At 33.5% G+C, this 15,975-nt stretch overlaps 1 protein-coding gene across 4 annotated transcripts in view; it reads right to left on the bottom strand.

Annotated features, from left to right (window-relative positions):
• Positions 1-15,975, bottom strand: part of LOC122813204 (voltage-dependent R-type calcium channel subunit alpha-1E-like) — a 4,399,719-nt gene that overhangs the window by 427,063 nt on the left and 3,956,681 nt on the right. For all 4 annotated transcript variants that reach the window (XM_044085387.1, XM_044085385.1, XM_044085384.1 and 1 more), the window contains one exon: positions 10,779-10,875. In XM_044085387.1, coding sequence (XP_043941322.1) covers positions 10,779-10,875 — 97 coding nt within the window. The remainder of the gene's footprint in view (positions 1-10,778; positions 10,876-15,975) is intronic.

Below are 15,975 nucleotides of genomic sequence, written 5' to 3' on the forward strand. Positions count from 1 at the left end.
CAATCCCTTGTTCATGTGGGATGACCGAAAACAAATCACAAATGTCTACAGTTACTATTAATAAGTTGTCATCATGCATTTCTTGTCTGACTTTCCCTAAAAAGTCCCAAGAATCTCTCAGTAAAGTTGTCCTATTTTCTAACACATTTAACCTTAAAATCCACATATTTCGCTATACTAAATGTTTTAGATGCTTTTGCATCCACAATTGGGCATGGGGGGGAGATTGGTGATAAATTTATGAATTTTTTCCCAAAAATCGTTGTGATCTGTGGATATGGTGTCTCTAAAAATTTGTGTTCCTCTATGGTTATCTGCCTGTTTAACAATAACTCAAGTGTTAAATGCACATTTCTGTAAGCAATATTGAGTTCATTATGGGAAACTTCTATATAGGTTTCACTGTATGAGAGTTCAAACATCCTACTATAATAACCATTAATATCCATTATCACCAGCCCCTCAACCTTATTCAGTTTCATGATTCTTATGTCCTTGTTAGCTAATATTTCTTCAAATAGCATTACTTCACTAGATGTTAGATTCCCAAACTTATTTCGATCCAACCTAAACCTATGGTCATTAATTTCTTTAACATACAATGTCTCAAACAAATTAACCATTGGATGTTGGGGGGGATGAAAGTACTAGGTCTTTTTAGTTGAATCAATGGCCTTCTACTATTGTCTCCATTTCGAAAATGTATTGCCAGATTCAGCTTCCTACTAAATGCTTTTAATTGCAGAATTGTTTCCACTGTATTGGCCCTTTTTGCTGGGACAAAATTTATTCCCTTCTTGAACAAATCATCCCACTCAGTACTAATACAAATCTGGCTCAAGTTATAAATATTGAAATCTTTACCAGTGTTTTTTATAATGGTAACTTGATTAACCTCTCTAATCTCCTCATCATAGTCAAGAACTACCTGTAGCACTGGATGTTCTGCCCCCCCTCTCTCTTCCCCCTCCCTCTCTGCTGTTCCTGTGCCACATACTGCTTGTGGCCCCAGTTCCCAGGATTCTCATTTTGTTGGTTCAAAATTAATTGGCATCTCCTTAAAGGGTCGGGGGTCCCTAAATGGTCAGGCTCTTCTTGGTCATTTTCCATTTGTTCAATATCATTCCCAATGTTGGTTTCCACCCTATATTCTTCTACCCTATATTGCCCTCTTGGGGGGGGGGGTTAGAATATGCCATTCCGTTTTCATATTCTAACTTATCCCTCATTAATTTATTTTCTTTTCTGTTCTTAACATCATTCAAGCCTTTCTCAACATCTCAAAAAACATTATTAAACTCCCTGCTTTTTTGCTCAAATAAGAGATCATTTCTAATGCTGTCATTCATTTTAACAATTTCACCATCTAGCATTTGCAGTTGTCTATTATTGTCAACGACTGAAACATTCAATAAGTCACAGCCTTGCTTTGTCATTTTAACTCTTTGAATTCAAGGAATTCATCAATATACAATTTGTTTTAAATGTCAGAGATGTGCACATTGTCAATATATTATTCATCAAGACAGGATTAATACTGTGAACTTTAGTATTATAAAACCCCTCAAAAAGTACTTTTGTTATTTAAAAGGAGTGATGTATGTCAAGCATGTGGTAGTCATTATGTGGGTAAAACGAAGAGAGTATTTAGGGCCAGGATCTACGAACATCTTTATGATATTAAACATCATAATGTAAAGAATGCCCTATATAGACACATCAGAGAGAACTCAACACATGCCTTTAAATTTTGTGCCTTGGATCATGTAGACTTAGGACCTAGGAGTAAACAAAGTGATGAATTCCTTGAATTCAAAGAGTCAAAATGGCAAATAAGGCTTAACTCTGATGAAAAGCCTGGACATAATGATAGGATATCATTAAGTTCCTTTTTAAAATTAAAAGCAGCACATTTTTTATGATACCATGTATAATAATTAATTTTTTGTGAGCTTGTAATAGATGGTCATATTATGTTTTTTAAGTTCATTGAAGTTGTGTTTAAAAATATTTGTATTTTAAACAGATGGGTGAAACTGATGTTGCATTAATTAAGAAAGGGGTGGAGATGTGGGTATATATTGTGTGGTTTTGTTTAATGATTTTATTCTGATGAAGTCTGAAACTAAGTAAGACAAAAGCATTTTGAATAAACTGGAAATATGCTAAGCACCTGGTGTGGCCGGTTTGCTTTTTCCATCTCCTGTTGTTGCTGAGTTGCTGTGTTTTTGTTATTACCTATTTCTTTTCATCAACAACTGTGAAAAATATTAGTATGTACAAACAAAAGGAAATATGTTGGCTAGGTCTACACATCATCACATCATTCATATCATATCTCATCAAGTAATTTTTAGGGTATTACACTCACAGATGCATATATATATATATATATATATATATATATATATATATATATATATATGCATACAGACACATATATCGGTGTGTGTGCATGCGTGTGTTTGTGCATTTGTGATAAATGAAGAAGAAACTGAAATAGTAAAAAGTTTCAACCTGTTTGGATCAATAATTAGTAGCTGTGTGAAAGTAGCCAAGAAGTGTGATCACTAATTGCTCTGGGCAGAGTGACCAGGAAGAATCTGGATAAGATCTTTAAGTACAGTGATGAATAAGTACAAAGATTCAGCTTGTCCATGTTATGATATTTTTGATATTTTTCAATGATGTCATATATATATGTGAAGGTTGGATAGAAAAGAAAGATGACAGGAAGAAAACAGATGCCTTGAATTATGATGTTGGTGAAGAATTCTCAGAAATGCAGCTAGAGTGGGGCAAATTGTGTATATACTATGGGTGCAATCTGTTATGGGGCATGATTGGGATGTGCCGATCAATGATTAGTACACTACTGGAATTCATTTCTGAACCAGCATTTCTGAATCAGAAAATTGAAAAAATGAAAAAAAAAATAAAAATAAATCTTTTTAGCATGTGTATATGCCCCCCCCCGCACCCTGCAACCCCCCCTGCTAATTACATAAACTTGTATATATACGTGTGTGTGTGTGTGTGTGTGTGTGTGTGTGTGTGTGTGTGTGTGTGTGTGTGTATATATATATATATATATATATATATATATATATTTATTTATTTATTTAAATATATATATATATATATATATATATATATACAGATAGCTAGATATATATAGATATATTTATGTATGTATAGAGAGAGACACACACACAGAGACAGTGCACACATATGTCAAAACATTTAAACTCACTCAGCCTATGTTCAATAAATCTAAAACCATGTAATCAAAACCAAAGAACACAATGAAAAGACAGCAGATAAAGAAAAACAAATAAAACCATGTGTTTCTTACAGAGCCAAACCCTCCTGCACCAACCACACCACATGATAATTTTATATTTCAATTGTGAGACTGCATAGGGAAAATGGCAAATTCCCATAACTCATTGTGTGAAATCTCACAAAACAACCCACATTGCAACTATAGCTATGTAAATCTATCTATCACAAAATTGACTTATACTACTGTGCCAACACTAAATGTGGATGGTCAAAATAATACATTATTTGATTAAATAAACACTGATGTAATGCTTAACATTTAAAATTAGACTAAAGTAATTTAGTCAAAATTATATATATATATATATATATATATATATATATATATATATATATATATATATACATATATATATATACATACAGAGACAGAGAGATAGATAAAGATACGCATATGATTCTGCTTAATTTCATTGCATGTTCATTTCATTGACACAAAAAGCTATGATACACTTCATCGAAAATTCTCTTTGGGAGGTGTGGCCAAGATGACTAACAAAGAGCAGGAACTGTTGAAAGCACTGTGACTAAAAACTTTTCTCTGACAGAAAATATAATAAAAAAATTAAAATTAGCTAATTATATTCACTAATAGTAAAATAAAATATTTATAGCTTCATGTTCTTCAAAACCTGTAAATTTTCTGTCAGAATTTCAGTTGCATGATTCAGAGACAACAGCCACTCAAGGAATGGTACTCAGGATTCTTTTGTTAAAAAGGACATACCGTCACTAATACCTAGTATGCAGGATGTATAACAAAAGTGTCAAAGAAGAAACCAGAGAGAAGATTGAACCTTTAGAAATGCTTACAAAATAACATGGTACACTATTCAGTAGTATGGAAGTAACTTTAAGTGATCATGATGAAGAGTAACTGAAGGTAAGCCTGAGGCTGAATTTCTTTTTTAAACAAAATAACTGTCTCATAGAAAAATCCAATAATTTAGAAAATAGACTAAGATGAAATAACATTAGAATGTATGGTACACCTGTATTAGTGAGACAATATAATAAACCTTTTAACTATATGGTTACATAAAACATTAAATCTACCTGAATCTTTATCTTCTGGAATTGAAAGGGCACATAGATCCCTAACAGCACCATTAAAGAAGAAAAACACACCACCACATTCAATTATAGTTAAGTTCATGTCTAGCTTAGAAAAAGACCAAATATTAAAAGCAGCATGATCCAGCCCACATATTAAAATAGGTGAACATGTAGTGAGATTTGACAATGATTATTCCAGTAAAGTAATGAATAAAAGAACACACTGTTTGTTACTTATCAAGGAACTTAAAAAGAACAATATTAAAGCCACTTTGGTATTTCCTGCAAAGATCTAATTCTTTCTTTTTGAAGGAACCAGAATATTTAAGTCACTGGAGAAGGCATCTACTTTTGTTAAAACCAATAAAATCCTTAATAAAACTGAATAAATGGAGTGGAACAATGTATCCATGAAGAGACGGGGTGAGCTGAATTCCTGGAAAACTGCTTCTAAAATTAAAAGTCTAAAAACAAGTGAATTACATTCTCTGATTGCAGGACTTTTGTTTTCTGAGACAATGGATTTGCTCTTTAAGTAAAAGGTTTGTACTGGACTTTAAGCTTCAAAACATATGTAAGTATGCATTCATATTTTAAGCTAAACATGTCCATGATGAGGAATATAAATAGTTAGTTTTACCATATTGCTATATTTCCATTGAAAGACTTAATACATTTCATTTAACTAAACTTGTAAGTGTATTTCTAAATTTGAAATACTTCCTGTAAAATAATGTCACTGGATTATAAGCAATACAATTAATAGCTGTAAGACTTTATAAATTAAGAATTTTATTTTATTTGTACAGCTTTGCTTATTTTGTGAGTTGCTGGGTTAACTGAATGTCAGATCTACGTAATATGATAATTAGAAGTGTTAAAATGCTACTGATTTTATTTTCTTTGCTCTTGTGCAACACATTCCTTTCACATGTAATTTATGAAGCAAATTAAACTTAGAGAAAGCTTGAGAAAAAAGAAAGTTCCATTTCTTTCAGAATGCTGGATTTTCCCACCTCGACCTGTCATGAAAAAAATCTAGGTCAAAGTTCATTACTGACGTCTGTGAAAAAAGAAAAGAACTTTCTTTTTCTTTCTTTTTTTCTAAGTAAGTATGTGAGAACTCTACTCAAATAATACTATGTTTCTTTTCTTAGAAGTGATGAATTGATAATACAAAAGCTATAGTGATGTTTTATACTGAGATGGTAATTTGTTACATTTTGTATGTTAATAGCTTATGCTCGAGAGGTATTGACTCTAATTAATTTGACATAATTGAAATAAGTAAAGTTAGATGTTTGTTGCTGAATAGAGCAGCTTAAAATAAATAAGAGGAATGAGAAACTTACAAATGAAATTAGCAGCTGCTGTGTGCAATGAGTTGTCATATTTACTCGCTCTAGTCAAATTACAAGCTTAGATCAGAGCAGCTGCTCACAATGGCTAAAAGCACACATTCAAATTAAGCAAGCAGGAATTATTTTATATATAGTCACGATTTCTTGTAATGCTAGAATTAAAAAAAGAAGAATAAACACCTTATGAATAATTTGCAAATACATAAGGAATGGAATGTTTAATATGTAAGATTAATGAATGAGCAGTAGTGGTAAGTTAAGAAACATGTACACTTATTATAATCTTTAATAGAGAGCTGATTAAATAGCTCTTTGATTGAAGTTTTTTTTAAATGCAAGACATATAGAATAAGGTAGAATACTAGTAGGAAAATAACACAGCAAATATATTTAAATAACAAACTGTTTTTAAGGAAGATGTCTATTACATGTACCCACATATGGCAGAGATGTAAATGTACAATATCTCATATTATTTATGTATAAAATCATATCAAATACTTGGAAATAATCTGTAAGCTGAACTTTGAAGCTTTTTCAAGTTGTCACTTATTGGATTCACTAAGACTACTTAAGGTGACTCATTTCATGGGTCATATCTGAAATTTGAGTGTTTTATTGCTGGATCAGTGCATCAGTGATGAAAAGTGATGAAAAGTAACGTAGATTTTTCAATGTGTTTAAATCTGTAAGGGAGAATGTATGGGGATATATATACAGAATGCTTGTTACTCCCTATAAAATCTCTAAGTATAGTAAAATGACTTTTTCAGTTTGTTGGAGATGTAGTAAATATGTAAAAGCTTACTGGATACACATATTTATGGACTTTGAACAATTAAATGAGATATTATTATATTGAAAAGCGATAAGTATGTTTTAAGGGGTTATTGTCTGATAATTGTTCTTTAACTAGATTAGTAATACTAATGAATATTCCACATCCTATATCTATAAAAGACAATGAATAAAAATGTATTATGTATTAATCTATCTTGGCAGTTGATAGAAAAGTTATTACAAAAAACTGGAACTAAAACTCAGTTCCTACATTCAATGAGTTTGTAAATTTAACAGCAATATTACATAAAAACTGAAAATGAAGTGATCAGAATAGGATCTATAAATCATACTAATTTCTAGGGTTTGGGATAACCTTGAAATACTAAGACTCTTAATGTGTTAATTGTGTAAGATTACCTTGATGATTCAATGTATTCCTATCATTGTATAACAATATGGGATGTTGAATTTGTTCCTTTCTGTGTATATAAGTATGTTAAATTAAAAAAAGAAATAAAACTTTCTTATTGAAACAACATTGCATTGAAACTGTCATACATATTAACTATATCTCCAAAAGTTTTTTTCTTTGCAGGGGGGAAAGTAACCCACACCCCCTAACATAAACATAAACTAATTCCAAAGTCACACAACTGCTGAGAAAAGACAATGCTTCTCATACACTGAATCACTGCTGTTGCACATATATGCATACAGGATTGAGGGGTTGACACAATGGTTAAAGTGTTCACCTTATAAACACAAGGTGCATTCTTTGATCCTCCTATGGAGTAATTGGACAAGCTTAAAATAGCCCACAAGGGCAGTTAGCCTAGTATGAAACTATAAATGTATAAAATTATAAACATAAATTTCTAGTGATTGCAGCACAACATAACATAACCAAATGCAGAAGCATGGTACAAATACCGACTGCTGCTAATTTGTATTGTATTTCCTATGTTCTAAAACCATACTACCAATCATCTTCTATGTCAGTAAACAATTTTTGATGAAATGTAATTTCATCAAAATGAATTTTAGATGAAAGGAAGTGCAGTTTGTTTTTATGAAATGCATTATAGAGGAAATCCACTGAAACTACATATTTTTCATGTCTTTTTTGAAACAGCTGATGCTTGTAGTGCCTCAGAACGTCTTATGGCAAAAAAAAAAAAAACATAGTGTAACAGGTGACAAAATTAATGTAGTTTAAATGTTTAAATGTTTATTTTTATGACATGTGCTGTGGTGGGGATAGTGTAGAGGGATAAAGTCCAGATTACTGCCCAATGGACACAATTTTGATTACTGATTTTAGTACTTAATGATGCAGGTAGGGGGATTGACATGCCTTTCCTGGTGGAAAGTGGGATGGGTGCACACCAGGTACCCATTGATGCATTATTCATTCTGGTGGAGATTAGGGAGACCACAGCATGGGCTGTCACAGATGTACACAACAGGGAATTTAGCAAAAGAACACTTCCTAGCAGTATTATGGCATCACACCACATCAGGTGACTAGATCTCCTCACCAGCCTGAAACATTGGTCAGAGAAAGTCCATGGGTATAAAGGAAGTTTGGTACACCCAACAGATGTAGAGAGTCGCTGTGGGGCAATTGATGGTCAGCTGACGGGAATGAAACAAAATTGTCTACATTTTTAATTTTTGACTACCACAAATGTTTTTGTGTCTTTATGTCTAGCAGTACTGTGATAAATCTACATGTAAACTGGAAAAAAATGACAGGAAGAGAACTATGGACAGCTAATGCTTTCGATTGTTATGGGTTACTGGCATAGGAAGTACATACATCAGCCATGGGTCTTAAAAAAGATGCAAGTTAAAATAAGAATAGCTAAATACTAAATTAAAATGGGACTCTATCACTTTGTTTTTTCCATGGAAGGACTTGGCCAACATACAGAAATTTGCTTGTTTCTTCACTGTAGTGTTTTCTCAGAGCTGGTAGTGCAGCCCCCCCCCCCCCCACTTTGGTGAGTTTGATGTACTGTGATGTGTATGCAGGTAGTTATGCTGGCCAAGTGATTTCTTACCATTAGAAAGACGTTCGCTGATGTGAACATTCGAGGAAGGGCCATTCAATTATGTTGGTTTGATGGATAGCTGTCCAATTTTAGTAAACTTCAATAAAGTGATATAGACCCAACTAAAACATAACATCAGCAACAAAAAAGATGATACACTATTTTTAAGGTAGGGAAAATGCACACAGCATGTATCTTAGAGGTCTCACTACTTTGAACACAGTCGGAATGATTGTCATTCTGCTAATGTAAACAAAGTTCCACCTAGATATGGCACTTTTAGTTAAATGAACATGAGGACATAGCTCCCTCTGCATGGGAATGCAAATAATTCATATGGCTTATTTATAAACATGTTAGCAGCAGCAATGTCTAGCACTTTCTCTCAGAGGTTTAGGTCTCTAAGCTGAGTATGACCTTCTTTCTGTTATCTTGGACTTGATTCCTTCAGCCTAGGCGAAGAAACTATTTGACTCTAAGCAATTTGTTGAATCAGATCATATTTATCTGTTTCCCAGTGGGCCTTGCCAGTTAACGAATAATTTAAATAACTGTGACAGTCATTTGCTTGACTTCAAAGTTACTTGAAGCATTCAGCAATTTGAGCTGCAGGTCTGAATTTTACACACGTTTATATCACTGTAAATAATTTAAGTTAAATACTAGCAAATAAGATGTACAGTGGTCAAGGCTATCAAATGTTGCGTTACAGCATTTAAATGCAAGGCAAAGCTACAGATTTTTTTTATAATTCTAACTTAGATTACCATAAACATTTTTAAGGATTTTACGTTCTGCAGATCAGAACTTGCATTAATCTATTGCAGTATCTTCACTAATCTATCTGCAGCAATTCATTAAATTTCTGAGTTTACACTAATCAAATCTAGACACATTTGATGTATTGTGCTTTCAAGATATATAAAGTTCAGTGATTTTTTTTTCAGTCAATATTTATTCAGTTATATGCTACTAACCCAATTTTTTATTTACAATTAAAGACAAATACCGCTTACTATGCAAAGGTTCAATACAGCCCACATTATTTTCTTTCCACTGACTAAATTTACATTTCTGGTATTTCACAAAAAAGGCATGTGATAAGAAACGAAATATAGTTCAACATTTTTACTAATTTTCTTAATACCGTTTCCTGCAAGAGTCTAGCTGCTATGATTATATAATGCAACTTTGTCACTTGCTTTTACTCTGTAATTCCAGCTCTTGTGAAGAATGCAGCATTCTGCATTCTAGTCAGTAACACGCACAAAAGATGGAAAAATCAGGACATGCAGCTCAGAAGAATATTCACTTTCATTTGTGTAGGTCAAAATCCAGATCTTATGCCTCCATTGCTTCACAAAGAAGCTGATAAACCTGAATCCCAACCACATGCATGCAGTGAAATTATATGTTGATCAAATATAAACTGTGTGCTCTTCTTCATTCTTAGAGAAATCCCTAAAATAGCAGAACTACCTGCAATGGGCCAGGTGGCAGATAAGCAAATATGTGTTCATCTCTTCTCAAGAAAAAGGTCAGCGACATCTGAAGCATTCAATTTTCCTGCACCGTCAATACCTGACAGTTCCATAAAATCAAATAATGCATGAGAAGTAAAGCAGAATTAAACCTGAACAAGTCAAAGATGTGCATGGTGAATATCATGGAAAATGTTGTGTATGATGTTTAGTAGCAAGCAAGCATGCAACATTTAAAGTATTGTAAATCCCATGATTCTTTTCAGCTGTGTTCTGTGTGCATCGATTGCAGCTCCTCCCATGCTATTTGGCAAAAAGTCATGCTACATTCCGTACCACTAGCTTAGGAGCGATGATACAGTAGATCAGAAACTACAAATGTTCTGCCTTCTGATACCTGTGACAATTTTGATAAAAGGCAATGTAACATATAACAGGAGAATCGAATTTCCTTTTGCAGGCTACAAGTATTGCATAGTCCTGTAACACAGTTAAATGGCTAGTATTCCTGTATAGGCATACCACATCATAGTGCCAGAAATTTGAAATGTTTCAGAATCAAAGAGGGTTTGTTAAATTTATCTACAAAGTCAGACATTTGCAACATAAATAGGCTGTTCATTTTTTTATCAAGTTATAGATTACTTGAACACATCACAGTAAAAGTCATAACTGTATGCAATCAATGGATAATCTACCTTGTATGCCACTTTGGAAGGACATCTCTTCCCAAGGCCTAGTGGTGGAGACATGTGTGTCAGCATCTCATACATGTCAGTATAATGGATACGGCCACTGCCCACATTTTAAGATAAGGAGGATGAAGAGGGGACGAGGGTAAGGAGGAATAATGCAGCAACATTCCAGGAGGAAAAGAATACAACAGAAGACAGACAACAACACAAAATGAAAAGAAAACAGAAAGCTGGTTAAATGCAAAATACTGCACATGGGTAGAGGAAAAAAAGAGAACATATTCTTAGTTTCTATGCAATAGAAATGCACTTGCATAGAAGCAATGCTAAGATGCCATCACCATCAGAAATGACCGGGTTGCTTTCTAGTGCCCACTGAGGCATATTGTCCAAGCCAGTAGTATACAACCATGCTTCAGATAAAGGGAACTCTCCCCATGCAACCTTATACATCCGAAGCAGTATATGTACTGAGTTAAGAGATAAAACATCTACCTTTGAACACATATGGATTTGGTTTTCAATTTCTTGCAGCATCAGTTGCATTTTAGTGCAGACACTTTCGTCCTTTGTCAGAAATTTACCTTTAGTGTGTACCTCTGTATAACACAATGACTGATACAACGGAAACTTTCTAACAAAAACTTCCCATACCCTCTCCCCCCAAAGATTAGCTCCAAATGCAACAGCAGGATCAGGAATGAATGCTTGAGCAACTACTCTTCATGGGCTCGATAAATAAGACAGAAATTCATCAGCACAATTATGATTCTGTGCATCAGCAATCAATTGGTTTAGAGGTCAGTCATTTATATTACACATAGCAGAGTGTCTGCACAAGTTCACATTTACTATTCATGTTGTTCACTTTTTAAAGACAGTTGCATTAAAGTGAAACATCTTTTTTTTATAATGCAACATTTGCACACAATTATACTTGCTTTCTTACTTAAGTATAATAGTATCATGGTCTCTTTAAAACATTAGACACCAAGCAATTCGGTCATTCCTTGCCCAAAGCAGCAGCCAGCTGCTATTTCCTGCCATCATAGTTACTAGGAGCCAAACCTTGCATGAGGCTCTGTAGGGGCAGTTCTTCCCCAAACCCAGAGGAGGAGAAATTGCTCGCACAATTTTGTACATATCCTTATATGGAATCCTCCCACTGCAAAGAGAACACATTATGTTAGAAGAGTACACAGCATAAACTATTAAATGGAAAGGGTTTCATGCATCAGGGCGTTATGCAAAAAGTTAACCAGTAGAAGATGCATCTAAACATTAATTTGAATACCAAAACCAAAAAAAGCACATAAATGCATTGGCATTTAGGATCATATGATTAAAATGTGAGAAAAAACAATAAAAACTTTGCATCAAATACTTTCCATTCAAAAGCAGTTCACAGTGTGTGTGTGTGTGTGTGTGTGTGTGTGTGTGTGTGTGTGTGTGTGTGTGTGTGTGTGTGTGTGTGAGTGCAAATCCACAGTTCCTAGTTGCACATTAATTGACAATTGACATTTTAACAGTTTCAGTTTTCAGAAAAAACAGCTTTCAGACAGAAAGTAGTTTTTATTGCTTCATTTACACTGTGTTTAATTTGAACTACTCACCTTTAGATAAAAACTTTTCATCGTGGACTGTGGGCCCCTACAATGAATCCAGTTTATCCTCATGTACAAGGTATTTTTATACACATTTAATTTCAAATGACATTAAGATTATAACTATTTTATTAAATCTTCATTTAATCTTGGTTTATTTCATTTTGCATATCCAGATGTAATCCATTTATATAATACTGTCTTTAGAAAAATTTCATTTTCTACAGCTTGAAGAACACAACCATCCCCTATTGAGAAATATTAACTCTAAAAATCAATGCAAACATGTCCTTCGTATCTTTGGAAACCAGATTTATCACTCCATTTTATGTAGCTGCTATGGCTAGAACCTCTTCCACATCATCCGGTACATGGTTCTCTTATAGACTGTTTTCCCTACTGCAGAGATGCCTACTAGGTGGAGGTACAGTTGAACCCACAAGGAGAAAGCTAGAATGAATTACATTTCATTTCTTGAACTACAATGATAAATACTTGCTCTAATTACTCTAGTTTTCCTTCAACTGATCGTTGTAGGGCTGCACAATAGTTTTCTTTAATAGAGAACTACTAGGATTTACCACAGCTGTCATCTAAATAGCACTGATTCAAACAATTTCTTTAGAAGTTAATTTGTATAATCTAATTTATTTTTCCAACAATACTTCTTTAGAAATACATTTGCACAGTTTTATTCCTGTCTTATATAAACTTTATAGTTTTCTTTCTGGGGACACCTTGTCTTCTAGTATACCTGTGTTATATCCTTAATTAGCTGTGTGCTACAGTATATCCTCAGAGGATTCATTTAACTACAAAACCATAACGTTCCTCTGATGAGCCCTGCTAACTCTGCAAGCCAGGAAGAGGTATTTGTCTACATCATGAAACATAGGTGCTACCTCTATTATGACTAAAGAGTCTATTAATATCTTCTCATAGGCTGCATAATGTACCCACTCCATGCTGCTCAAATGCATTTTGTTCTAAACCTCTATCCAACACATTCAAAGGTACCCCCTTACATATAATCTACCCAGGACTCCTGGAGGGTGTGTATGTGTATGTGCACAGCCCATTCCGAATTCTTCTCTAGATCCCTCTTATAGGTTCATAGGTTCATACTAGGCTATCTGCCCTAGGGCATTTATAAGTCTTAGTATAGTTAATATCTTTACATCATACAATCAGGTGGTATTGCAATGTATCAGCTGACGCATCATATTATTCTTCCCAAATGGCTTCCTAATGAGGCCCCCCAGTGCTATAGTACAATATGAGAATATGCACAGAAACATTCAGATTAGAGACCTACTGGATAGATAAACTGATTTCTGGACAAACCACCTAATCAGAAATGCTGCAGTTTTTGTTTGTCTCTTACGAATAAAAAAATAGATATCTCTTCTGTTACAACTGGTGTCTATAAAACCACTATCCTCATACCTAGGGACATCTAAGTCACATGTAAGGGCTGTTTTGATTAAGACATTTTGGACTTATTTACATAGCATTATGCCATTTGCGCGTACTATATTTTCCACTTGTTTCACTTATATTATGTTTAAGTTTTGTTTATTTTCTTTGATAAAGTAGTCTAGTACCATAAAAGACTTGCATGGCACCTACAAGTGTAAATTATTTTCTAAGTATGCACAAGGTAAATTTACCTTCAAAATTATTTATAGTGCTAGTAGGAAATACCCCATATTATTTGACCAAAATGTAATGGACATAAAAAAGCTAGGAACTTGATCTTTGTTCCTGTTATCCATGCTGTGGTTTCCACATCTATGTATTTTCATTTGAAAAGAGCAACTACACTCTCCTTGGCTCTTCATGTATTCAGACAATTCTATTCTGTTAGTTTGGTAAAAACTGTACTTCCTGTTACTGCTTCTTTATAACTTAAAAGGGATTTGCCTGGGACTTATAAGCACTCTACAAACAATAACAGTCTCGATGCCATCTTAGAATGTTATGCTATATGTACATTCTGTTTTATTTCATTTATTTATTTTGATTTATAGGGCTCCTCTTAGATTCCCCAAGTTTTTTTTTATTTCTATAATATTCACTTTTTATGCTTTATTTATGATAAGTAATTCTAACATTTTGCTCAGGATGTACTTAGAATGTTGCCAATATATTATTGTCGCTTTGTTATTGTCGTCTGTTTTATCACCTTGCCTAATGAGATTGATCACATTTTTATGTTAAAATCACTGCTTCCTTCCTGTTTGCACAACTGAATATGAGCTCTGATCTTGCAAAGGTAGACTGTTTTCAGTTACACAGTTGGCTAAACACTATGGTAATTACGAAACAGAATGAATGTATAAGCCATGAAATAAGATGCATGATGTTATCATTACAAAGATGAGTAAAATATCTGATGGGTTAGTATGAGAAGAAAAATGGAAGAACATCTAAGCATTAAAGTCTACTTTTGAACCAAAATTATCTAAGATGTATGAGGTGGGCTGTGATAGCATTCATCAATGATGGAACCTTGGCTGAAAAGTTACAGTAATAAACTAAGTGAGAATGAAGTTTCAACCAATGCCGGGATAATTTTTGTCAGTTTGAGAAATTATGAACTATTGAAGGTACTTTTCTAAAGGACACTTTGTTGAGAAAACATGATTACTTCTTGTGCACATCTTTAAGTGGGTGGAAGCTGAACTGCAAGTAAAGCAGACAAGAATGATGTGCAAAAATTGTAAATCTGTAGTCACAGATATCTATCTTCACTCCTCTACTAGAAACTGTGTCTTGGCAGTACAGTTCTGAGTCCAAGCAAAACATAAAATAAACTACTTTTTCAATCTTACAGGTCAAACATACCTTAAAATACTACATAAGACATGTCCACTCACAAAAATCAAAGGAAAGCATTACAAAACAAATGGACATGCTTTCTGCATACAGTACAATTATATCAAAAGATAAAAAAAAAAAATAATCATACTACTCAGAATGATATTCATTGGAGTACTGAAACTACATACACCACAGTGTAACATGTGTCTACCATGTGTCCCTATGAAATTGTGTCAGGGAGGCAAACTTAGATTGTTGAACAAAATAATTTCAGCATGTACTTTTGGGGTATGAAAACTTAGAAAAGGGTATCCACTAGGAGTAAGGCAGATGTATTTGTACTGCACAAAACATTAGGATACAATGAAAAACAAAATTTGAATTTCTGGGTACACTTTTCCTTTAAGTGAGATGGAGATTTTGGATAGTCATGATTTGAGGTCACAGCTATAAATGATTAGTCCACAGTCAACAATAAGGAGGAGACAGATTTATAACTGGTAGTAGACTATGGGCACGTGACAAGTACTAAATAAATGAATTAATAAATAGATAAATAGCAAATACTTCAAGAAAAGGATTTGCCATTCATTGCACATTCAAATTATGTTGAACTGTGGTTTCACATAATATAGGCTTAAAGGAAATAAATGCAAATTTCCAAGAAATTACTCATGTAGTTTATGCGGAGCAAAACTGCATTATACCCAGATGACTCCACTCAATGAAAAACTTAAAAGATCATCCAGAAAATATATGAGTTTATAAATCTT

This window comes from Protopterus annectens, chromosome 10.part0, assembly GCF_019279795.1.
Source record: "Protopterus annectens isolate FY-2018-M chromosome 10.part0, PAN1.0, whole genome shotgun sequence".
Taxonomy (NCBI): Eukaryota; Metazoa; Chordata; order Ceratodontiformes; family Protopteridae; genus Protopterus; species Protopterus annectens.